This window comes from Trachemys scripta, chromosome 9, assembly GCF_013100865.1.
Source record: "Trachemys scripta elegans isolate TJP31775 chromosome 9, CAS_Tse_1.0, whole genome shotgun sequence".
In the NCBI taxonomy this organism is placed as follows: Eukaryota; Metazoa; Chordata; order Testudines; family Emydidae; genus Trachemys; species Trachemys scripta.
The window spans coordinates 38,549,755-38,574,877 of NC_048306.1; the positions used below are offsets into that span (position 1 = coordinate 38,549,755).

Sequence of the window (25,123 nt, forward strand, 5' to 3'; positions counted from 1 at the left end):
CCCCCCCCCGCTCCCTGTCTCTTGACTGCCCCCTCCAGAACCTCCCTGCCCCTTCTCCGACCCCTGGCCCCTTACCCTGCCGCTCAGACCAGCGTGCTGGGGAGGAGGAGCAGGGGGAGGAGCTCCGGACTGCCGGTGCGAACGGCCGGCTGGTGATCTGCAAATGCAGGGAGGGAGGGAGTGCTCTCAGATGCAGGGGAGAGGAAGGGTAAGCGGAGGAGGGGCTCTCTCTGGCTGTCGGAGCCCCATGTAAGTGGCACCATCCGGCCGGCTGCCCTGTCAGCCGCGCGTGCTCTGCATGGAGGGGGGTGAAGTCCGGACATTTACAAATTCCCCCCGGACGCTATTTTTAACTCTAAAAGCCGGACATGTCCGGGGGAATCCGGACGAATGGTAACCCTAGATTGAGTAGCAGTGCCCTGTCTACCTTTTCTATACCATTCATTATTTTTCTATGCCTTTTATCAGTTTTCCTCTTTAAACAGTTGTAATCTTTTAAATCCGTCTTGATATGGAAGTTTGTGCATGCTTCTCATCAATTTGGTGAGAGAGTTCATCTGTCATCCTTCACTTCCTTAGGAAGATGAGATAAGCTCCTTCACGTCAGTGCTCTGCCTGAACCAGCTTGGATCCTGCTAGTGTGGTTTGCCTGGCAACAGTGACACTAACCTGCCACCTTGGATCCTAACAATTTGAACTCCCTTGCGCCTGAGCACTCCCTGTTCCACCTGCTGCCTTTCTATTTTCCTTGTTAAGGGTGATTGGTTTTGGTCATCCAAATATAGTTCTGTGATGTTGGCCTTATAGGAAAATGTTGACCAGTCCTTAGAGAAATCGCTATTCTGGGGGTGTTTCTCTATGTAAATGCCTGATGTTTTTCTGCTCTCAGATTATCGTGTGGTGCGGGCCATTCGAAACTGCGAGGCCATCCGTACATTGATCTATGTTTCCTGCAAGCCTGAAGGAGAAGCCATGAGGAACTTCCTTGAGTGAGAAGGAGCCTTTTTTTTTTTTTTTTTTTTGGTTTTGTCTCTGTTGTTATGAGGGAGAAGTGCCATGCCCAGAGGAAAAGAGCACAACAAAGGAGTGAAATTGCTTGGGGAGGTTTTAATTTGGTCTGAACCTTACTAGGGTTGGTCTTGTAGGGCTCAGGCCTGCCCACCTAGCATATGGCCAGCAGTTACTACACCTGTGTGCCTACTGGTGTGTCTATTCACAAGTTAAACATTGTGATAAAAGACTTCTGTGTCACTGTAAAGAATTCAGTGAGGATGTGGGCTTAGTGGGTAACTGCTGTTTAAAAAAAGGGGAGGGGGGAAAGTGAGCGTGATGCTTAAATGCATTCATAAAGGGATAGAAAATGATGTAAAACTTATTGTAATGGCACTGAATCAAAAAAGCAGCGTGCCTTCATCTGGGTTACAGTATCCAATATATTCACCGTAAAGAAAATAGGCTCCCATCTGGCAAATGAAGTCAATGGGACCATTCATATGCTTATAGTTAATCACATGGTTAAGTATTTTGAGGTGTCAGGGCCATAGAGCAGATAATGAAAGGTCTACAGAAGAACAATGAAGATGGTTAGATAATGCAAAATCTGGGATTATTTTCTAACCATATAAAGCCTTTCCTAGCTCTGGTGTTTTGTGAGAAATCAAATCTTAAATTTGTCCCTGGTCATTCAGATTAGCCATGCTTTATTGGAATTGGTCCAGGACTGAAGAGAGCAGGTTCCAGACCTCAAACCAGTTTCAGTCTGAGTGGTTGTTCTTTCCCAAATAATAAGTATCTTTAATACATCTTCTGATTCTTCATGGGTGGGGAGGAGTCAGGTATTACTAAAGAAAAGGAAATGGAGAGGGGAAGGATTTTAGAAACACGGACAATGCTCCTCTAGCTCTGGATTAATGGAGAAACTGATGCCTTTTGATCCTTCTTTTTTTTTATAGGTTTTGCTGCCCACCAGACTCTGGGAAGAAGCTTGTGGGAAAGCCTTTTGCCCCTCTATTGGCTGTCCCGGTTGACATGTTTCCCCACACTATTCACTGTGAGCTGGTGATGCTCTTAACTCGCTGAGAGGCCATCCTGGTTTATGTGTTTTCCTAAAAAAACAGGACTTCATAGCTTTAAAAGTTGAGGGTGAGAAAGAACTACAAATATTCAGAAAGCTGGAATGGTCATGGCTCTGATTTAATTTATTCTTTTGAAAGTTGTAAATTAAAACTCTTTTGGGAATTCTCAGCCTGCCTCGCTGTGCTGTCCCTTGCATATCCTATGAAGTATGAAGCCAGTGTGCACTGAGATTTTCTGTGTGAAAAGATCCTCTATTGTAGTTTCTCTTTCCCACTCAAACCCTATCCCTTTTGCCAGGCTATCAAAATGGTTTAGACACTTCTTAACCCCTACTCTACTGTTCTGGGTTTCCATGGGCAGGATTTGGTGAAACTGCTTTAAATATACTAAATACAAGTCAAATCCTTTGTACTTTCAGTACTATTGCCATGTTATTTAGATATCATTGAACTAGGGCTGTCAATTAATCAAAGGTTTCAGAGTAGCAGCCGTGTTAGTCTGTATCCACAAAAAGAACAGGAGTACTTGTGGCATGAGACTAACAAATTTATTTGATCATAAGCTTTCGTGGGCTACAGCCCACTTCATCAGATGCATAGAATGGAACATATAGTAAGAAGATGTATATAGATATATATATATATATATACATACAGAGAACATGAAAAAGTGGAAGTAGCCATACCAACTGTAAGAGGCTAATTAATTAAGATGAGCTATTAACAGTTAACTCACGCGATTAACTCAAAAAAATCGCAATTAATTGCACTGTTAAACAATATAATACCAACTGAAATTTATTAAATATTTTCGGATGTTTTTCTTCATTTTCAAATATATCGATTTCAATTACAACACAGAATACGAAGTATACAGTGCTCACATTATATTATTTTTTATTATAAATATTTGCACTGTGAAAATGATAAAATAAATAGTATTTTTCAATTCACCTCATACAAGTATTGTAGTGCAATCTCTTTATCATGAAAGTGCAACTTACAAATGTAGGGATTTTTTGTTACATAACTGCACTCAAACAAAACAATGTAAAACTTTAGAGCCTACAAGTCCACTCAGTCCTACTTCTTGTTCAGCCTATTGCTAAGAGAAACAAGTTTTTTTTCATATTTACAGGAGATAATACTACCCACTTCTTAATTACAATGTCACCTGAAAGTGAGACCAGGCGTTTGCATGGTACTGTTGTACCTGGCGTCGCAAGATATTTACGTGCCAGATGCGCTAAAGATTCATATGCCTCTTCATGCTTTGGCCATCATTCCAGAGGACATGCTTCCATACTGATGATGCTCATTAAAAAAATAATGCGTTAATTAAATTAGTGACTGAACTCCTTGGGGGAGAATTGTATGTCTCCTGCTCTCTTTTTACCCGCATTCTGCCATATATTTCATGTTATAGCAGTCTTGAATGCAGGGCTGGCTCCAGGGTTTTGGCCGCCCCAAGCAGCCCAAAAAAAAAAAAAAAAAAAAGCCGCGATCGTGATCTGCGGCAGCAGGTCCTTTGCTCCCAGCGGGAGTGAGGGACCGTCCGCCGAATTGCCGCCGAATGCCTGGACGTGCCGCCCCTCTCCGGAGCAGCCGCCCCAAGCACCTACTTGCCAGACTGGTGCCTGGAGCCGGCCCTGCTCGAATGATAACCCAGCACATGTTGTTTGTTTTTAAGAACACTTTCACAGCAAATTTGACAAAAAGCAAAGAAGATACCAATGTGAAATTTGTAAAGATAGCTAGAGCACTCAACCCAAAATTTAAGAATCTGAAGTGTCTTCCAAAATCTGAGAGAGATGAGACATGGAGCATGCTTTCAGAAGTCTTAAAAGAGCAACACTCTGATGCGGAAACTACAGAACCCAAACCACCAAAAAAGAAAATCAACCTTCTTCTGGTGGCATCTGACTCAGATGATGAAAATGAACATGCATCAGTCTGCACTGCTTTGGATCGTTATCGAGCAGAACGCATCGTCCGCATGGATGCATGTCCTCTGGAATAGTGGTTGAAGCATCAAGGGACATAAGAATCTTTAGTGCATCTGGCATGTAAATATCTTGTGCACCGGCTACAACAGTGCCATGCAAACGCCTGTTCTCACTTTCAAGTGACATTGTAAACAAGAAGCAGGCAGCATTATCTTCTGCAAATGTAAACAAACTTGTTTGTCTGAGCAGATTGTCTGAACAAGGACTTGTAGGCTCTAAAGCAGGAGTCCCCAGCGCAGTGCCCGCGGGTGCCATGGCGCCTGCCAGGGCATCCATGTGCGCCTGCCTACTGGCTGCCAGAAAAGCAGCCGCCAAGAACCGGCAACATCAAGAAGTGCTACCGCCGGCATTTCGGCGGCGACGCCTCTTGATGATGTTGCTTCACGGTGGCATTTCGGCGGCGACATCTCTTGACGTCGCCACTTCACGGCGGCATTTCGGCAGCTGCTTGTCCAGCGGCCACGGTCCTCGGCGGCTAGTTGTCCAGCGCCCGCCGAGGAAAGGTTGGGGACCACTGCTCTAAAGTTTTACATTGTTTTATTTTTGAATGCAGTTTTTATTGTACATAATTCTACATTTGTAAGTTCAACTTTAATGATAAAAGGATTGCACTACAGTACTTATAGTAGGTGAATTGAAAAATACTATTTCTTTTGTTTTTTACAATGCAAATATTTGTAATCAAAAATAAATACAGACACCCCCCGACTTACGCAATCGTTCCGTTCCGGAAAGCCTTATGTAACTCAAATTTTGCATAAGTCGGAAAGGTATACCTGTATGTTACGCAAAAATTTCCGCAACTTGAAAATCCTATTTCTGGTTTTTGGAACTTTTTCCATAAGTGCGAATTTGTGTAAATCGGGTCTTGCGTAATCTGGGGAGTGTCTGTATAAAGTGAGCACTGTACACTTTGTATTCTGTGTTGTAATTGAAATCAATATATTTGAAAATGTAGAAAAGTCCAAAAAGATGTAAATAAATAGTATTCTATTATTGTTTAACAGTGTGATTAATCGCGTGATTAATTTTTTTAATCGCTTGACAGCCCTACATTGAACCAATTAGATAATTAATATGAAAGAAGTCTATGGTGACATTAAGTAGGATAAAATTGCAGGGACTATTAATCCTCATGCTTCATGGCAGAATCTGATCACCTGTTCGGGTCAGGAAGATATTTCTCATATAAACCCCAACTACAAAGGGCAGAATCTAGCACTGACCGCTGTTGGAAATGGCTATGTGTATGGACCAAAATGAGGCGAAAACAGATTTCAGAGTATCTCCCCTCTGCACATAAATTCCTCTCCTGTATATTGCTGATCCCTGCAACATGAACTGTCCCTGCAAGGTGTCAGCAGCAAGCTGCCATTTTCTTATTGCATTCACTATAAAGTAGGCCGCACTGTCCCATTCAGAAATCTGGCCTTTCTCGCATTTGTACTGCATTCCTCACTCTTTGACATTGTGTATCACTCCATTATACCCTTATGCTTTGCTGATTAATAGCTCTGCCCAATTCTTCAAAGGATGATGTTGTGACAGATTGGGGACATACATTTGTCAAATTGTGATACCCTGTGGAAACACTATGGCTGAGAAATTATGGCAGAGCCCTTGGTGTTGAATGACTTGAACAATGGTTTTCTACTTGTTGGGCTATTGACTTTTGAATAACTCTCTATACAGAAGCTGATGTTGACAGGGACCCCAAAGAGGACTGGAACCCAGAACTCCCCCATAGTTAGCTTATGGGTAAAAGAGGGACAGACATTATTTTAGAGCGACGGTGACATGCAAAGAGCCCAGCCAAGAAGGCAGGAAGGGCTGCCTGGCCTAATGACTTGGACCAGTCCCATGACTCACAGGAGGGATGAGATCAGATTCAGACCAGAGGAATTGAATTCAGTTTTTTTTCCATAGATATGTACCTCTCTAGGGTTGTTTAATAGTAAAGTGTCTGTGGACAAGAAATTCCTTTGCTAAGTCTGTGTTCCTTACTGAACTGTCACATTATCTCTAAAGGGGTAACTAGGAAACCAAATTTCCCACGGACAGGTGCACTCTGTGGAAAAACATGTCTAAGCCACTGGGGCTTGGGAAGGCTGTGCAGTGATTCCATGGTTTAGGCAGAGGAACTACAGGTTTCCACTGCCTAAGAAGGGTGTCAGACACAAGGTCTACACCTCGGAGTGTGCCTAAGGCCTTGGCTACACTGGCGGTGTACAGCACTGCAACTTGCTGCGCTCAGGGGTGTGAAAAAACACACACACCCCCGAGCGCAGCGAATACAGCACTGTAAAGCGCCCGTGTAATCAGAGCCTGCAGCACTGCACACTTGCTCGCAGCTCTGCAAGCTCCTCCCCTCGGAGAGGTGGAGTGCATACAGCGCTGCGAGAGCTGGCGGCGCGACTACACTTGCCGTGGCAGCGCTGTGAAGTCCCGATTGTAGCCAAGGCCTAAGAGACCGAGAACTAGGAACAGTGACCAGTCACTACCCAGACGCAGCAGGCTTTGGAGCAAGTGGCCCCAGGAGTTGGGTCCATTTACAACAGGCTGGGGCCCATTCAGAAGGGGGGCCAGGGCAAGTTATTACAGATGCAGATAGTGTCTGACACCCTTCTTAGGCAGTGGAAACCTGACTAATTTTTTTTGTTTTCTGCTAGTCCACTGATACAGGGTAGCACTGTGGTGAGTTGGGGTTCTGTCTGTACCACTTCTGAGTTTTGGATGATTTTATGAAATTGTATCATGAATTTACTCTGTCATGGAAAGCCTATATCTATGTGACTCTACCATGAGTTAGAAGGGTTGGGTCATGTCGCTGCCAGGCCAGAGACAATGGTGATTGATGAGCACTCAACTATCCTCTATTCAGAGTAAAACACTTTGGGACAATTGGTTTGCTCTGCCTGGGAGAAGACACTTCCTCCTCTTGTCTGAAAGGAAGGGGGTTTGGGAGTAATGGAAAGTTATCACAAGATGGAACAAAAGAAGCAAGTGACCCCAGCAGGAGTCCATAAAGGGACTGGGTGGGGTGAGAAGTACTGGGGGGAGGGAGCCATCGTGCAGCAGATTAAGATGAGAAAGTCTGCTACAGGGCAGGGTAGGCAAGAGGCTGGAGGACTCTGCCTGCCAGAACACAGATGATCCCCCAAGGGAACAGCGAGCTAGGACGGACACTGCATTTAGGATGCTTTATTGTTTTGTGTGATCTATATATAAAGAGCATAAAGTTGATAGACTGAACAAAGTGTGTGTGTGTTGACTGCTGCACAGCTACTGCATACCCCAGGGAGTTAAACTGTAAACCATAAGCTTCTCACCTTTTGAGGTGGAATTTTGGGAGAGGGGTTGGGATGGGTTAGATCACAGAACCCCCCCCCTTGAAGCTGCCACCTGATGTGCCCAGACTACTTCTGCCCCTGCTTTCCCTGCCAGCTCAGGACCCCAGCACTCTGTCTTGCTGAGCCAGACACTCCCGTCTGCTCCAACAAAGACCCAGGGTCTGAATTACTTGCCCCAAAGCTGCAGGTTTACCTGAAAGCAGCTAACAGAAGTGTTCCGGTCTTTAACATTCAGATGTCCAACTCCCAGTGGGGTCTAAACCCAAATAAATCCATTTTACCCTATATAAAGCTTATACAGGTAAACTCAAAAATTGTTCGCCCTCTATAACACTGATAGAGAGATATGCACAGTTGTTTGCTCCCCCAGGTATTAATACATACTCTGAGTTAATAAGTAAAAGGTGATTTTATTAAATACAGAAAGTAGGATTTAAGTGGTTCCAAGTGGTAACAGACAGAACAAAGTCACCAAGCAAAATAAACTAAAACGCGCAAATCAAACTGAATACAGATAATCTCACCCTTAGAAATGCTTCAGTAAGTTTTTTCTCAGACTGGACACCTTCCAGGCCTGGGCATAATTCTTTCCCCTGGTACAGCTCTTATTCCAGCTCAGGTGGTAGCTAGGGGATTCTTCATGATGGCTCCTCCTGCTTTGTTCTGTTCTACCCCTTTATATGTCTTTTGCATAAGGCGGGAATCCTTTGTCCTTCTCCGGGTTCCCACCCCCTCCTTCTCAATGGAAAGACACCAGGTTAAAGATGGATTCCAGTTCAGGTGACATGATCACATGTCACTGGTTAATGGGAGTCATCAAGATTCCAAACCACCATTAATGGCCCACACTTTGCATAATGACAATAGGCCCTCAGAGTTATATTTCATATTTCTAGTTTCAGATACAAGAGTGGTACATTTATACAAATAGGATGATCACACTCAGTAGATTATAAGCTTTGTAATGATACCTTACAAGAGACCTTTTTCATGAAGCATATCCCAGTTACATTATATTCACTCATTAATATTTTTATAAAATCATATAGACTGCAACGTCACAGGGGTATGTTTGAGTCCTGGGAAGTCTGAAACGTCAGTTGCGCCCAAAGGGGCTAGACAGCTGGACAGCAGGTTCCAACACTGGGGGGGGGGGGTGCCAGATAGAATGTCAGCATCCTGAGCATATGCTTCGGGATCCTGAAATTGGGGCAGTGGCTGGACTCCATTCAGGCTCCAGGAGCTTGAAACACCCCTAGGAATCCATAACTTGGCTTCTCTTGGTAGGATTTGAATGAATTTCTCTCAGCCAGGGTATGTTTTTGTCAAAAAGAAAGTGACATTGTTTGCATTGTAAATTGGAGAAGAGATGATGAATGTAAATCAATGGGTAATAAAGGATTTAGAGAGACACTTCATCTGTGTATTTAGTCCTTGTATTAAACATATGGAGCAAAGAGCTATATATCTTGTCTCTGAGCTGGGGGTACAAGTTAGCGGGCTGAGTTTCAGCTTTCAAACACCAGACTCCACTGGAAGCACAGACTCAAATTCCAGCAGGGATGACTCTGTCTTTTATCCTTCTGATGTAGATAAATTGAGCACCATGCAATTTTCTGTTTGTAACATTTGAATGAGCTCCTGCAAACTGAAGTGCAGACTCCTCTGCCTGGGCATTAACAATCATAGAGCGCCTTTCCTAAGAATAGGGGCTTGCTCCAGCTCCAGTCCTGTTAGCCAAAATAGCCTCACCCTCCCAATGGGGTGCATTGTGCTATGCACCTGGCTGATTCAACCCCAGAGGTGGGTGATTTATAGAGTACTTTTGGATCTTTGGAGAGGCAAGGTGCTACATAAATGTAACCCTGTTATAAATCATATTTATTTACTATTATTTATTTTGTTATAGGGCAAGTGGCAGCACAATGCAACTAAGAGGTAGCATGACTGGTGGGGCATTAGGACCCAGAGGTTGCTGGGTGGAAGAGGTAGAATCCCTCTCTCAGTGTCTGTCATTCTCACTGCCTCTGCAGCTTTGCTCCTGATCTCCTTCCATGGTGACTGACCACCTCCTGCACGGACAGAGAGCAAGAGGCCTCGTTAGGACATCCTCTCACTGGCCCAATGGCATCTCCCAGAACTGTAACCATTGTGGCTCTCTCGGTGGCTCTGGGGCTTTTCTTTGTCTTCATGGGGACGATCAAATTGACCCCAAGGCTCAGCAAAGATGCCTACAATGAGATGGTGAGTACAGCAGCAGTGGCAGTGATGGGAGACATACTGCTAGCAGGGCTGCATGTTCTTCTCTTCCCCACAACCTTGCAACAGGAGCAGCCATGCAGAAGGAATTTCTGCTGGAGGATATACAGGCAGCAATGCTGTGGAGCCTTGAATTCTGGATCAGTGGGGGGGGGGGAGGGGCGGGCAGCAGGAAGCTCATACTCCTCCCTTTTTGGTGTTAAACAAAGAAAAAGATAAAACCCAGCTGCTGAGAATCAAATCTTGCCGACAGCCCTTGGTCTGGTATTGTTTGAGCTGATTTTGCAGGTAATCTCTGATGAATAAAAAGAGGGAGGGCAGTGCAAGGAGGATGAAACCTAAAGCCAGTCTGGTGCCCCTGTGGAAAGGGGGGGAGACCAGGACCAGTCAGTCACACAGTAAGGAGTATTTCCATTCCCCTTACAAGAAAAGGACTTGGGGTGGAGAAGGGGAATGTGCCTGTTTTGAAAACCAGATACTCAAAGATCCTTAAACTATCTGTGCCTCAAAATGGAGGTGATGACACTGAATGACCCTATCTCGCAGGGGTTGTGAGGACTAATTAATGACTGTAAAGCACTTTGAGATCCTTGCAGAAGGTGCTAGAAAAGGACTAGATATTATCATTCTCCTCAGCACCAAGCAATGAGCCTGCCTGCCTCTCTGTAACACCGGAGAGGGGTTGGAAGGAGAGCAGGGATCAGCATACGCATATGTCTGTCAGTAAGTGAGTTTCCTTCACTCTTTCTGCTGGGGCCGAACCTGCTGCAGAAATTGACCTGCTGCGAGCTGCAGGCTGTCAATGCAATTGTGCTTAATTCCCTCTTCTGTGGTTTTATGTTTCATTCTCTCTTCTTATTTACTAACATGGCTAGAAGGTGTTGCATACTGAGGTTCTTTGGATCCCCGGGAAACAATGGTGGAAGCTTCCAGCACATTCTGTTCTCTCTCTTCAGTGCACCTGCTCAGCTGCCTTCCCCTACCTCCCAAACAACATTTGAGTCTCAGTGGCCTTGCCGGTGCCCACAGAATGGGTCTCTCAGTAGGGGGAGGGTGTGAAGAGATGACTTGTGTGACCGGGTGAAAGTAAGGAGAGAATATCCAGAAGCCACAGCTCCCAAGCTATGATAAATAAATGTAAATAAATAAGATTTAACAAACAAGATTTTAAATTTAAACACACTACAAAATCCTTGATCATTATGATTATAATTCTTTGCTCCTTTCTGTTTTGCAAACTTAGTGAATTAGGCCACACAACAGCTCTGTGTGGGTAGGTAAAAATTATCCCCCTTTTATAAATCAGGAAACTGAGGCATACAGATTAGACACAATCACCATTATCTGTACTATACTGTATTGCAACATAGCCGTGGCCCAATAGAACCCCATGGTTTCTTGTAACTCCATGGGGAAAATGGAGTTCGAACTCAGATCCTGATGCTCCAAAAAGCACAGGCCCCTGCAACTGAGCTAAGGGAAGAACCTCTGTTAACAGTTTACAGCATAGGACCTAACACTGAGCTGAGAAGTTCTAAGTCCACCCAAAGAACATACTCATGAATCAGTTCATTACAGGATTAAAAATATCTAGTGATTAGGGAGTACTACTGCCAAATTTCATTTTTAAACCAGTATTTTTTATACATCTGATTACAAAGATTGCTGCTTTGGGAAGAAGCTTTGCTTCAAAGCATATTTTTAAAGCCTGAAAATGTAGGTTTGGAACAGAAATGCTAACATCTTTATAGCAACAAGAATGCTGTGACTTTTGTGTGTGTGTGTGTGTAACACATCACCAACTGCTCTTGGGAGGGAGTGTCAACTTTACAAAGCTGAAAAAGCAAAGCTGTCTGCATGCATCTGACTGCATGTTCTGACCACGTTTCCATAATGACATTGAGAGCATTTGTACAGAGAAATTGGCTAAGTCACTGATTCTTACCGGTCAGCTTTGCTGATCTCGTATTAGATCAGAACTGATTGGAATATCTAAGTCTACTATTTCTCTCCTCCTAAGAAAGATGAAAATGGGGTGTAAATCCAGTATGTCAGGAATATCTGTGGTGACCGGTACACTCCAGTGGAAGTGAAAATAGTGTTAGGCATTGTTAGTAAACCAGGGGCTTCTTTAAAACCCAGAAAAATTGAAAGTGTGTTCAAAGAGAAAAAAATTCTCACTGGGTGATGCTAGAATGCAAGAGCTTGAATATTCGTGGGGAGGTAAGTTAGATTGTTTTGTACAATACCTACTTTTCTCCCCTTGGCAAATTGGAGTCGGTGGGGGGGTGGAACAAGGTTGTTATTAATAAGGCTGTTTGTAAATCCAGCATAACCCTCAGAACCAGGATGACAAATGCCAACCTGCTTTCTGTACAGGAAAGAAAAGATCATAAAAGGGTATGTGGAGAGAAACAAACTGATCTAGCAAATCCTACCTTTGATGTACAGCCCTCAGCTAAGTCTCCACTGTATGTGAAGTTTAGAAACCTGGGAGTTTCTAGGCCACTTAGAGATTCACCATGCATCTTGTTTTTATTTTCTGTCCCTTGGCTCTGCAGGGACTAAGATGCATTATTTAGGATCTTCCTTTTAATTAAAAAGGCATGTCAGTTTGGGGGAGAGATTTTTTTTTTGACAACCCTTTTCTGCATTGTTAATTTTAACAATAAATAGCATCTTCAGATTTTAGTAATTAATTTCCCAAGAACATATAGAATGTGTGCCCACTACACTGTGTCTTAGCCAGTTCCTAGCCTAACAGGTACTACCTTGTATTCCCATCTCAAAGAATTATGTTTTCCAGTTAGGAAAGAAGAGACCATGAAAGTAGATACTGAGAGTTGGGGTGAGTGGGAATATTGTTCCAACAGATTCCCTAGTGGGGATGCCAAACATTTGCTGTATAACACCCCAGAGATATGTATCTATACAACAGTGATGAGTGAAGTGATCTTTATGTACAGTTTATATATGAGGTTAACTCAATAAAACATTGAGCAATCCTGTGGGATGAAATGTCAGATATAGTCTATCCTTCTCCACCCTTTACTGTTCTCCGTTAATGAGTGCTGTACATGTACAATTGTTTGATTCCAGAAACGAGCCTACAAAAGTTATGTCCGGGCCCTTCCCATATTGAAGAAGATGGGAGTCAGCTCAATCCTTCTCCGCAAGAGCATTGGTGCCCTGGAGGTGGCATGTGGAATTGTCATGACACTGGTGCCTGGACGCCCCAAGGACGTGGCCAACTTTTTCCTCCTGCTGCTTGTGCTCGCTGTACTCTTTTTTCACCAGTTAGTGGGTGACCCACTCAAGCGCTATGCCCATGCCCTTGTCTTTGGAATCCTGCTCACTTGCCGCCTACTGATCACTCGCCAGCCTGAGGAGCAGCCACCTGAGAAGAGGATCCTGTTGGTGAATGGTGATGAGCAGCCACTTGCCCACGAGGCAGCTCCTGAGAAAGGCAAAGTAAAGGTGTCTTAGAGGAATGCATTTGAGGGACATGGACCCTCCAGGCAGCTCTCTCCAAAAAAAAAAAAAAAAAAAAAATTCAGTTTTTTTATTATTTTTTGTTTTGTTTGTTTAAAAGGTTGCATTGGGGGCTTAGGAAACACATTCTGTCAGCCAATCACCACATGATGGCTTGTGCAACCCAAACACCGTAGAACTACCCTCTTCCTTAACCATATCCATACACATTGTCTTTTAATTAGTCCATGGAGGAAAAATGTACCTTGTTGAATGTGTGTTCATGGGAGGGAGCCCCTACTCAGAACCACCTCTGTGACAAATCTTCTGTGTGGACTGGTTATGGGGAAAAAGATCTGTGATCCCTTTATAACTCACCTGCCTGGGTTTTCCCTTTTGCACAGAGTTTAACACTAGAGCAATGAACTGGACAGAGAAACTGTTTTTCCTGCTTCCCGTGAGCCAGTTGTTGCATCCCTTCCACCTCTCTCAGTGGAGAGTAAGGATTATGCATTAAAACTGTCCAAAGGTTGGTATTTGCCCAGTAATAAACCCACGTACCTGTTGCTGGCAAAAAGAGCAGCCATGGTCAGTGTCTCCCTCCAAAAATAAATAAGTAAATAAATAAATCCCCTTTCCTGCCAATTGCTCATCCAGACTTTACGGAATTGCCAGCTATTGTTATGGGTGCCCAGGATCCTCATTCCACATTCACACAGGAGGTCACGGAGCAAGTAGGGGAGCAGTCTTGTCACAAAGAGCCTGATTCTCTGTGTTATATCTGAAAATTTGGGAGATGCATTTAAATTTTGTTACTTTTCTTGGTATTTGTGTGGTTTTTTTTAATTACTCATGAAAATAAACTTTTTGAAATTTGAAGGAAAATATCTTGGCAGAGTTGAATGTCTTCCTAGAATGACATCTGCCTAAAAGTCCCTTCCTGGTTGAGTATGACCATTTCTATCAAGGAAAGGAAAATGTAGTGCTGAAAAGTGCTAGATAATGCACATTGGAAAGAACAATCTGAACTACATCATTGTGTTCTAAATTTACTATAACCATTTAAAAAGCAACAGAGGGTTCTGTGGCACCTTTAAGACTAACAGAAGTATTGGGAACATAAGCTTTCGTGGGTAAGAACCTCACTTCTTCAGATGCAAGACTTGCATATAAGCTTATGTTCCCAATACTTCTGTTAGTCTTAAAGGTGCCACAGGACCCTCTGTTGCTTTTTACAGATTCAGACTAACACGGCTACCCCTCTGATACTTATAACCATTTAAGAAAGGGACTGACTATTATTATGACCGTTGAAAAAATCTCTGCTCAGTGTGAAGAGGCAATCAGAAAGGCAAACTTGCTAGGGTATACGAAGAAAGAGCTAGAGAATAATACTGAAAATATTATTATATAAACCAAGGATATGTATTAACCTGGAGTACTGTGTCAGGTCTAGCCACCCACTTTGCCCCTTTTTTAAGAATGTAGCAGACATAGACTAGGTGCCACCTATATTGCAGAAACTTTCAATCCCAGCCCTTGAAAAATTGTATTCAGCACATTAGACAGCATTCAACTGCATATATGTTAAGGATGTATCCATTGTTAAGGGAGAGATACCATATTCGTAAGTTTGTTCTGCACGTATATAAACGCCCCCGTTTTTATTTCAAGTTCCCGAGGTCTTGTCATGATGCAGTCATAAGGATACCTTGCAGCACAGATTAGGTTGGGGGTGAAAAAAGACATTTATGGGGAGAACTGTGTGAATACGGGGGATTGAGGCTGACATTTGCAGAACTTCCAGTTGTGCTTAGTTACCTCTCACAACAGCTGTCCTGGAGAATACAGCAAAAATTATAAAAGAGACCATGCTTGTTACAGAATCTTCTGTTTTAAGGGACTACCCCAAAGTCAGCCCAAATGCATATGTAGTTTGTTCCACCTTCTGAAGTAATTTCTTACCTGATACCCAAAATTAAATGTCACTGTGTTTATTTTTAAAATATCTTTACAGAACCACCAAGACATGCACACGCTTAAACTAAGTGTCCACAGTTGTATTGCTGTGATCCTCTGCATGTCTGCCATTCACTTGTGTCACATCTAAAATTTACATAAAGCTTTTGAGAGCAGGTTCATGTCTTTAGTGAAGTACCTCATATAGCTTTGGACACACTACCAATAAAGCATAATCAGCATAAAATCTTGAAAATTTCCTCAATTTGATGCAAACTAGAAGCACTTCATATGCCATGAAAGCCTGAAAACCTTCCCATCTCTCCACCTCCATCCCCTTTTCAGAGCCTTTACAGTTCCCCCACATTGGACTATTATTATGACCCCCAATTGCAGCTACATCTTTCATTAAAGAACAAGATAGGGCCTGCTTTTTGAAGGCCACCAACAAAACTCTATATGCCTATATTGGGTTGCCCTCTCTCCTTGCCCCAATGTGTGTTGGCATGCTACTTTTGGAGCATTAGTCATTCCTGCTTGCTAGAGGTGAAGAGGTAAGGGGCCAGAAATTGAATCCAGGCCCCATGCATGGCATCTTATCATGCTAACTTCCCCTTTCAGGCTCCTTTTTACTCCTCTCATTTTTTCCTCCTTTTGCCTGTAAATTCAGAAATGTCCCCTCCCATCATGCTGCCACCACTTCAGCTCTGCTGAGGGCAGCCCCTTTCAAGGGCCTGTCCTCCCTAGAAACAACATAGGAGCTGCAGGAGAGATACCTTGCTTGTTGCGAGTGGCACTACAGTGACTTCCCTGATAGAGGCACAGGGCTTGCAGGGCAAAGCCTCTCTTTGTGGGAGTCAAAAGGCAACTCTGACAAAGCAAGAGGGATGGTGAGTTGGTGCATTGACTTCAAGGCTTGTTGAAAACCTCACACCCTCTGCTGTGTTTCCACTTGCACAAGGCATGTCAGAGCACATGTTGCTGCCCCTATGCTGAGGTGCATTGGGGTATGTGCACAGGGGTGGACAGGCATATGCATATGGGTGGGCAGTAGGCATGTGTAAGTGGGCATGGGCAGGCTGGCTTGGGCAGGCAGGTATAAGTTGGGTTGGGTGAATAGGCAGGCAGGCACGTGGAGGTAGGCATGGAAGTGGAGGTTGGCATGGCTCCCCTGCACGCTCCTGGGCACAGGGCACACAGGTCTGTTCATGGGCAGGGGTGTGTGAACGCCTCAGAGACATCAGGTAGGAAGCCTCTGTCACCCCTGCACCTCCAGCGCACTGGGAAAGAGGCCCCCTGGGCTCCTCTGCGGGCAGGTACTACGTGGGCTCTCTGCCTGTCTGCCCCCTGTGTGGTGTGGCGCTGCCAGGGAAGCGGGCAGCCCCCTTGCCCTGATGAGGGAGGGTCCCCTACATAGGCGTGGCCCACGCTCGACCTCGCTCTTGGCTAACTCAAGGTTCTTCCTCCGGCCCGCGCGCCAACACCCCTGCAGTCGCGTGACCCTCTGACCCTGACCCAACCGACAAAAAAAAGTCCGCCATACCACTGAGCACGCGCATAGCCCAGTCACCAACCTCAATGACCCTAATACGCATGCGTAAAGACATCCCGCTCCTTTCCCCCGCCCGCGTGGGAAGTTACGCATGCTCACAAGGAACATTGACGCTCTCATGAGGTCAGTTTTTGTCCGACCAATCCGCACCCGCGAGCTCCACGCGCGCGCGCAATGATCACCTCCTCGCTCTAGCTACTGCCTTACGATTGCGTTCTGCGCATGCGTAGGGAGTGGCGCGGGGGTTTGAATTGATTCGGACGGTTAAAAAAAAAAAACCCGTAACAGTGGAGTCAGGTAAAGGGGATGTTACCATGGCAGCGTGGGCAGCCACCTGAGGAAGTAGATATCTGGGGGACAGGTGTATTACGGTGCCGGTCGGTAACCACCGGCGGGGGCTGACAGTCCTCGCGCAGGGCCCAAGGGCTGGCAGCGCAGGATAGCTGGGCACCTCGCAGGCCTGTCTGAGGTCGGGCTCTGAGCCTCGCTAGGGCCGGGACAGCTCCGAGCAGCGCGGGGGCCTTTGGGTGCTCCAGGCTGAGGGCCCTGCTGCGGGTGCCGAGCGCAGGGCAATGGCCCAGAAGATGGGGAGCTGGGAGCGCGGGGTGTGAGCCCGCAGAGCAGGGATCACTAGACATGTGGGCGATGGGCAGTTTCCTGCCTGATTTGACTGCTCACGGTCCTGTTTCTGTCTCTGCATTGTTCTTTCCCCCTTTAGTGGCAATTCAGAGCTGTGGGTTATTTAAAGGGGCCCTGTCAACTTGAATGTTTAAATATTGATTGTTGTAGAATATATGTGTTTGTTTTTCTGCTCTGTTACTGATGTATCTAAGAACCTTTCTAGCCAGGGGGACTTCGGTGGCCTGGAGAGACAACAATACCAAACTGTTTGTGCATGGGGTAGAATAGTAATCCCCAGCATTTCTTCTGTTTTGATTATTTTTGCTAACTTTTTCAGTGTTATGTGTTATAATTGTACATGTCTTTCGGACACTTAATTTTCAAGATGACATATTCCCCTTTAAAAATTCCTACTTGTGAGCTTTCCTTCATCTTTCTCTGCTGGAGGGAAGAATTGGGCTTGTCTGTACACACTGGATGGCCTGTGTATATAGATACTCTTCTAACTGGGTTATCTGACCTTTCTGGGGCACATGCTGCTCTAAGTGGTTTATGGCAAGTCATAGTTAGTTACTTTATGCCGAATCCTGTAGTGGGTTTGTTGGAAAGGCTGTGGATAAACTGACTTTCATCTTCTTGCAGGCAAGTGGCTCTTTGATGTTCTTCAACTGCTGGAGGTATATCTGGCTTTGGGGCCTTGATTTATATTCTTGCCTCTTTGGGGGAAAGATTTGGAACCAGACTGGCAGATGAGTCAGTACTTAATTTGCCCTTCCCAGCTGGGAGACTGAAGGGATGCAGCAAAGAGAGAATGCCAAGAATCCAAAGCAGGCTTTGCAGGTTCGCCGTAGTAGCCTCTCTGCATGGCAAATAGGAGAGAGAACAGCTGGCCCAAAGCCTGCGGACTTGAAGAGTGCCCAGAAACATGAGAAAGGGAAGCAGCAATCTGCCAGTGATGAGGCAGGCAACAGCACACAAGACCATCTGGAGCAAGCTCTGACCTATTTTGAGAGGGGTAAGAGCAGTGATATAACTTTGCTTCTGATATTGAAAAGGGCACTATCAACGTGAAATGTAGTCCATTTTTAAATGAGTTTAAAATAGTTTCACATGCAACTTGAGTCCATCTGGCTGTTTTTGTGGTTTTATAATTATTTTCCTATCTTGATTTTTTTCTTCTTCTCACCTATTGCTTTGAGAAACACCCAGACAGAGAGAACAAACTATACAGGGGAACCATTAATGGGAGCTGTGGGTGGACAGCAGCTTTTGAAAACCAGGGTGTTTTCTCTTAAAGTGGTAAACTATGAGCAGAAGACAGATTTGGGGGTAGAATGCATCCCCGTGGACATACATATTTCTCAGGAGGATGATTATCAGGATGCACTTTAATCCCTACATTTTTTTTTCTTCTTTTAGTTAAAGACTACATTCCACTGAAAAAGAATGAGGTTCTGCAGAAACACTTGGCTACTGTGGAAAGCATTGCCCTGCAGAAAGGATTATCCCCAGAAGGACTTGATGTGTTGCTGAATGTGGCACTCAGTGGCCACCTTGGTAAAACATTCAGAAATTGCTAGCATGTCCACTGTGAATGTGTCTTCCTTCCCTCCTGCCACTCTCGTACCATATCCATGGCTTTGAGAGAATATGTTTTGGTGGTTGTATTGTCATGCTTTGTCCCTTACTGTAAATTTACAGCATCCTTAAAGTTCTTTAATGTACATTCTGAGTTTTTGCTAAAATAAGTGTAGCAAACTTAGTAGGGACAAGGAATACTTTGGATAAAAATTGTAAATATATACATATATAACCTATTGTCTTCAATATTTAAAAGAATACTGCTATGTCGCTTACTTTATAAAATCTCTTACAGGCTTGTAGTCCCTAGAAACCTTTCTCTCCTCTTCCATGCTGGGGATTGTTTGGGTTTCTTCTCCCCTGACATGCAGCTGACATGGCTGCTTATTTTTAGCTTAAACTTTTGCAGTGTCTCATACAGACAAAGGAATGGAGTGTCAGTGCAGACTTGATAAGTGTGTTTTTTTTCAAAATTACTGACCACCATTTTGCTTTTAAATTGGTGATGAGCCAATGGATTTAAAACAAATAACAATCCTCCACCTCAAAAACCTAAAGATGCATGTTAGCATGTGGAGGATATTTTTCTTCTGGTTATTACAACTTTAGTAGGTCCCTTTTATTGGCATAAAATAATTGGTGCCTCTTTACAAAACTAAACTGCTGATGTGAAACTGACACTCTCACATTTTACATGTTGATAACATTACAAACCATGAGTGAAATTTTAAACACTTAATTCAGTTCTCTCTCTTACTCTGATTTTACTTTTTCCCTTGTCCTGAGTAATCACAATAGACTAGTTGGTTTCACTTTCTAGCTCTCATGTACTAGCACCATGTTGCAAATGCTGTAATAGAATGCAGTTCAATATACTGTATTTGAAATTTTGAAAAGAGCTAGGCAGACATTTCTATTGGTCTTATGTTTACAAAACTCAATTTTTAGTCCATATTTGACCTGCCAGTTTCATTTCAACTTTCAATTTTCCCTCTTGTCAGACTGGTAGTGACCCTGTGGGGTTTCGTCTTTCTCTGTAGTATGGGGCACAGGTCACTTGCAGGTTTAAACTAGTGTAAATTATTGATTCTCTGTAACTTGAGGTCTTTAAATCATGATTTGAGGACTTCAGTAACGCAACCAGAGGTTAGGGGGCTATTACAGGAATGGGTAGGTGAGGTTCTGTGGCCTGCAATGTGCAGGAGGTCCAACTAGATCAGGGATCGGCAACCTTTGGCACATGGCCCATCAGGGAAATCCGCTGGCAGGCTGGGAGGGTTTGTTTACCTGCAGCGGCCGCAGGTTCGGCTGATCGCAGCTCCCACTGGCTGCAGTTCGCTGTTCCAGGCCAATGGGGGCTGCGGGAAGCGGTTTGGGCTGAGGGATGTGCTGGCTGCCATTTCCTGCAGCTCCCACTGGCCTGGAACGGCAAACCGCAGCCAATGGGAGCTGTGATCAGCCAAACCTGCGGACGCTGCAGGTAAACAAACCGGCCCGCCCCGCCAGCGGGTTTCCCTGACGGGCCACATGCCAAAGGTTGCTGATCCCTGGACTAAATGATCACAGTGGTCCCTTCTGACCTTTAAAGATGAGTTTAAAATAGGCACACTAGTGCTTTACATCATACACCAGTATTGAATAGTGTTGGCTTGTAGTCCTAAGTCTCATTCGAGCACTGTCAAGCTACTGACTCAGACACTAAATGGCAACAAAAGAACAGCTGCTAATGCATGTGTTTTGTATTGTTTTCTATTGTTGTTTGTTCCTTAGTCAAATATTGGCTATAAAGAATTCCTGTTATTTTTGCCTGACTCTAACTAAAGAACTAAACACTATTTAAATACTAAAGTCCTGGGGTGGTCTAATTTTATGTCCACTAGCCAATACCTGTAATTAGGATGAACCTGGCACTGGCTAGTAATATAGGAATATGAAGGTGGTTGTGGTTAGGTTTCAGGCCACTTGAATTTATAATCTGAAATGGTTTCGGATACTCTGACCTTATGCTGATTCAAAGGAAATTCCTTTTTTTCTCCAGCTCATACTTCCATAAACTCCAGGTATCTAGGCTAATAAAGGCAATATGCACGTCAACAGGCTGTATCTTTTTTTTTCCTCTGAGTTACGCTGCTGTAAATCCAGAGTAACTGCATTGAAGCTAATGGAGTTGCACGTCTGTAAAACTGGTGTGAGGACAATCAGGTTCCTACTTTTTGACTATTAACCAGTCTTAAGGCTTTTTGTAAGAATTTTTTCCAGTAAGTCCTTGTTAGATTCTTATTCCAACCTGTGGTAGCTGCATATAGGTAAATAATCTGTCTCAGAAAGGACATGATGGTCTCACCTGCGTATGACATGGCAAAGAACCTGGAACTTGAAGCACTATCTCACTCTGAATGGTCTCTTTTGTAGCTGATACAGTAAATACTCGGATCTTGAAGTGCCTGATTCCAGCCTCAGTAATAGCAGAAAGTTCAGTGGTTTCAGCAGTATCCTGGCTCTGTGTTGGCAAATGCTCTGGCAGCACCCAGGTAACTTTACAAACACTTGTAGTAGTAACGGCTACTGGGGACAGATGATTCAGAGCAGGCTGCTTTTAGGAAGAGGAAATCCAGAGGCTTAATGTGCAAAGTCATCACATAGTTGGTACCCATTAGCAAAACTGGCAGAGAAGCCTAGGCACTGGAATAGCAGGTCTTTGACAGAGTAGTGTGGGAAGTAGACACAACTTCTGCTTATTCTGTACTTTTGAGTTTCTTTGGGAAGCTACTTACATCAAGATGTTCAATATGCCTCTGTGGTGTCAAGCATTTCCCCAAAATGCACCAAGATGTTCCTGCCTATCATGATAGTTCAGAATCTGAACAAAATATGGCCTCAATTAATCCTTGAAGGAGCATAGATTGAAGCCTTTTTCTTGGAATCCCTTATGTTTGACTAGTCTGCATGGAAGACTAGTCAGAGCAGTCTAAATCCAAGTGATCAGTTCCCTAGAGGTTAGCATATACTCAAAACCAGGGCACTTTCTCCATTCTAAGTTTACTGTTTACTGCTTTCTCCAAGCTTTAGCACAATAACAAGGAGATTGGCTATACCAAACTGTTCAAAGATGTCCCTTGGCTGCCTTGCTGATCTCAAGGAGGGTGTACAACTTTAAATAAGCCCTCTGGAGTGGGGTGATGGTTGGTTGGTCGGTCGGTCGGTCTGTCTGTCTAGTCTTTTTCTCTCATTTACTGCAGCATGATTCTCTTGTTTCGCTGCAGCTGCTCTTCTTAAGATGGCTGATTGCAATGTTTGACTTCATTGATCACAAAGAAAAGCTTCATGCACTCTATGGCTTCTTCTTCTGCTCCCTACAAGATGAGAAGCTGGTAAGGAAAACAGGAGAATGTTCCTTTGGTTCTGAACAAATTTAGAGTGTTCACCTGTACTGTACGTCTTATTATGCTGGCCTGGAGTAACTAGAGAGTGGAGCCCTTTCCTCTAGTGCTGTAGTATGTGTTTATAGTAGAGTGACTGGCCCTCTTCACTCTGCTTTTTTCCAATGATTCCAAAATTTCTTCTGAACCTAGGACACCCAGCATGGAAGTTCAACATAAGATTACTCTAGTTTGGCACCGACAGCAAGGTTGTGTAAATGAGCATCCAGGACTTCATGCTTTATAACAAGAGCAAAGTGACAGCGAATGCTGTCTCAGTTCCTAAGAGACACTGTGACACTGCAGAGTCTAGCGTTGCTTTTAATGTCAGACAGCGAAGAGGTAAAACTCCCAGGATGGAACTGTCTGTACATCATAGGCAAAAAAGAGCCTTTTAAAGTAATGCTCATTTAATAAACAGAATCCAAATGCCATTCCACTAAGATAAATGTAACTTAAGTGGGAATCAGGCAGTTGGTGACTTTTTTATATGGTAGTTACATAAGTATTTTATTATCTGGAATGTAAGGTCACCCATTGTCTCATGTCGTGAAGGTGTGAAATACTGATCTCTTCAGAACCGTACCTGAGGTCAGAAAACATGTAACATTTTCATATGCTGCCCTCTGGGACTGTTAGAAAACATCAAACAAATGAAGATACATAGACTTCTATAGAAATTACTCTAGAAACTTATAGAATTTGAGACAATGAGGCCATTTCTGTAGAATGTTTTAACTGACATATGGAATACTCTAGCAGAAGCATCATTCTATTTCTGTAGGGTTTTTAAAAAAATATTATAGTGAGAGTATTTTCTATTAAATCCCATAGGCATTTTCCATGAGAGAGCAGAGACATTAATTGCTGTTAATTGTGAAAAGTCCTACATGATGGTTTTTGATGTTTAAAATGTATTGCAGTACAGTAGACTTACACCAAAGACAAGATATTTCCTGCAGTATGTTTGGCTGGTTTTGCTGAACTTCGCTTGTGACCTCTGCTGAAAATTGGATTCCTACAACTGAATTCCTACCCTTTAAATACTAGTTTCAGGCACAATAGGTCAGTTGAAAGTGCAGCAAAGATTAATATCTGGCACAAAAAAATCAATGCCAGCCCCCCGATGCATTTGCTGCAATTATAAGCGCTGATAAAAGAAGCTGGTTTTTGATTAATTCATGTCCTTTTGCTCACCAACTTCTGAATTGATTAGCCTTCATTTGAGAAACAAGGACCATCACCCAAATGGACCCTGGCTGAACAACTTCACCAACGAATGTGCATAATGGTGTTAAATGAAACTATTGGCATACGCATTGGTTGTCAGTTCTAATGCAGAACTGTACTGGTACTGTATACATATGACAATGAGGACTTCTTCCTGAAGAATCTAGTGCATGTTCTGCATCCTGGTAACTGACTGAAGCACTTCAACCTCAGTATGGCAGCAGGATCCTGAGGATATTTACTTAAGTATGAGATACCAGCCTGTTAGTTGTGTCCAGTGGAAGTAGTTTCTGAATTTAGCCTATTAACTATCCTGATGAATCAGATTGCTTACTGAGCCTTTTTCTCTGCAGTGCCCCTATGTTTGTCATCTGCTGTATCTGCTGACCAGAAGAGAGAGCGGTGAGTCCATTCAGTCCTGATAGTTCCTATGGGTCTAGTTGATTGGGCCATACAGAGCATAAATATGCATTGACCATCCATTTGTATGATACAGGGCTGGTTTCATGTGCTTAGAAAAGGGATGACCATTATCTTCCCTAGTGCTTTCTTCCTACCGTGCTACCATGATGGCTTCAAAAATTCATCAATTTTAAGGCCAGAAAGGATCAATTATGCTCTTTTTAGGCTTTCTTGCATAACAGGCCAAAAAACTTGACCAGTAATTTCTGCATACAGCTGATAATGGATCTGTCTGTTCCTGCCCTTTTCCTTGTGTAACTTGGTCTGTTTTGGTGTATTGGCCAAGAGGCTTCTAATTTGTACCCAAATGTCTGATATGTTTTGTATTCTACCCTAATGTTCTTAATTTTTTTTCTTTTCCCAGTTAAGCCTTTTCGGGTGAGGAGACTGGTAGATCTACAGGCAAAGATGGTGAGTCACTAGAAATCCTGAAATGAGTAAGCAGTATAACTGGAATTAGGCTTACAACTCTTATGGTTAATGTTTTCACAGGAATGGCAAATATCGTTGCAAAGGATGAGGTTGTTAGACTTCAGAATAGTAGCTTCCAGCCTTTGGAATACCAGGGGCTGCACACACAGCTTGCCATTTAGCACAAGTGCTGCACCTAACCTGCACACATCCCTAATTTGGACTTTGTGTCCCTTCCAAGCACCCACACAATGACAGTTACACTTTTTTTATTTTTTATTTAATTACACATTTTACAGCTAGGGATGATAAAATTACACAAATTTGAAAGCGATCTCTTGGCTTCCCTTTTCCTTTCCTTCACTCCCTTTTATCTTCCACTCTCCTGTTCACTTCATATATCTTATACTTCTGTGGCATTGTTATCCAAGAATAACAAAACAGTGGGCAGATATCTCCATTATGTGAAAGGGAAACTGAGGCACAAATGCTGTGAACTGCTCAAGGCACCCATGTCAGTATCAGAACCAGGAATAAAACCTGGGATGTTGACTCTAGGTCACTTCATCTAACCACCAGATTGCTGCTTCCCAACCCATACTTTTATTCTCTATACCTTTTCTTTCTGTTTGATTATCTTTTGGTGTTCTCTCTTTCCCTTTGCTGCCAATCCCCTGTCTGCCTTCTCTAGGTGTCCTCCATTTCCTTGTCTTCCCTTCCCCTTCTC

The 25,123-nt window shown here is 43.7% G+C and overlaps 3 protein-coding genes across 5 annotated transcripts in view; all 3 read left to right on the top strand.

The window, feature by feature from the left end:
• TRMT2B (tRNA methyltransferase 2 homolog B) overlaps positions 1 to 9,560 on the top strand; it is a 26,818-nt gene extending 17,258 nt beyond the window's left edge. Inside the window, exons 12-14 of one of the 3 annotated variants that reach the window (XR_004647103.1) lie at positions 890 to 989; positions 1,953 to 2,142; positions 9,465 to 9,560. Coding sequence is in view for 1 of the 3 variants with exons in the window: in XM_034781565.1 (XP_034637456.1) it covers positions 890 to 989; positions 1,953 to 2,079 (227 nt within the window). In the remaining 2 variants the exon portion in view is untranslated. Of the gene's footprint in view, positions 1 to 889; positions 990 to 1,952; positions 2,245 to 9,464 lie in introns of those variants that run through there. The other 2 variants (XM_034781565.1, XR_004647104.1) reach the window with 2 other exon arrangements.
• On the top strand, positions 9,532 to 14,040 carry TMEM35A (transmembrane protein 35A). Its single transcript, XM_034781566.1, has 2 exons — positions 9,532 to 9,675; positions 12,790 to 14,040. The coding sequence occupies exons 1-2, from the start codon at positions 9,556 to 9,558 to the stop codon at positions 13,174 to 13,176; spliced, it is 507 nt and encodes a 168-aa protein (XP_034637457.1). The 5' UTR covers positions 9,532 to 9,555; the 3' UTR covers positions 13,177 to 14,040.
• Positions 14,041 to 16,880: 2,840 nt separating this feature from the next.
• CENPI (centromere protein I) overlaps positions 16,881 to 25,123 on the top strand; it is a 30,298-nt gene continuing 22,055 nt past the window's right edge. The window contains exons 1-7 of the mRNA XM_034782347.1: positions 16,881 to 16,969; positions 17,936 to 18,308; positions 18,713 to 18,850; positions 21,287 to 21,405; positions 22,138 to 22,245; positions 23,877 to 23,925; positions 24,350 to 24,396. Coding sequence (XP_034638238.1) covers positions 18,089 to 18,308; positions 18,713 to 18,850; positions 21,287 to 21,405; positions 22,138 to 22,245; positions 23,877 to 23,925; positions 24,350 to 24,396 — 681 coding nt within the window. The 5' untranslated portion in view covers positions 16,881 to 16,969; positions 17,936 to 18,088. The remainder of the gene's footprint in view (positions 16,970 to 17,935; positions 18,309 to 18,712; positions 18,851 to 21,286; positions 21,406 to 22,137; positions 22,246 to 23,876; positions 23,926 to 24,349; positions 24,397 to 25,123) is intronic.

Coding starts and splice junctions, on each gene's coding strand:
- TMEM35A (XM_034781566.1), top strand. CDS start 9,556: ATGGCATCTCCCAGAACTGTAACCATTGTGGCTCTCTCGGTGGCTCTG. Junction 9,676..12,789: donor AAGATGCCTACAATGAGATG/GTGAGTACAGCA, acceptor GTTTGATTCCAG/AAACGAGCCTACAAAAGTTA.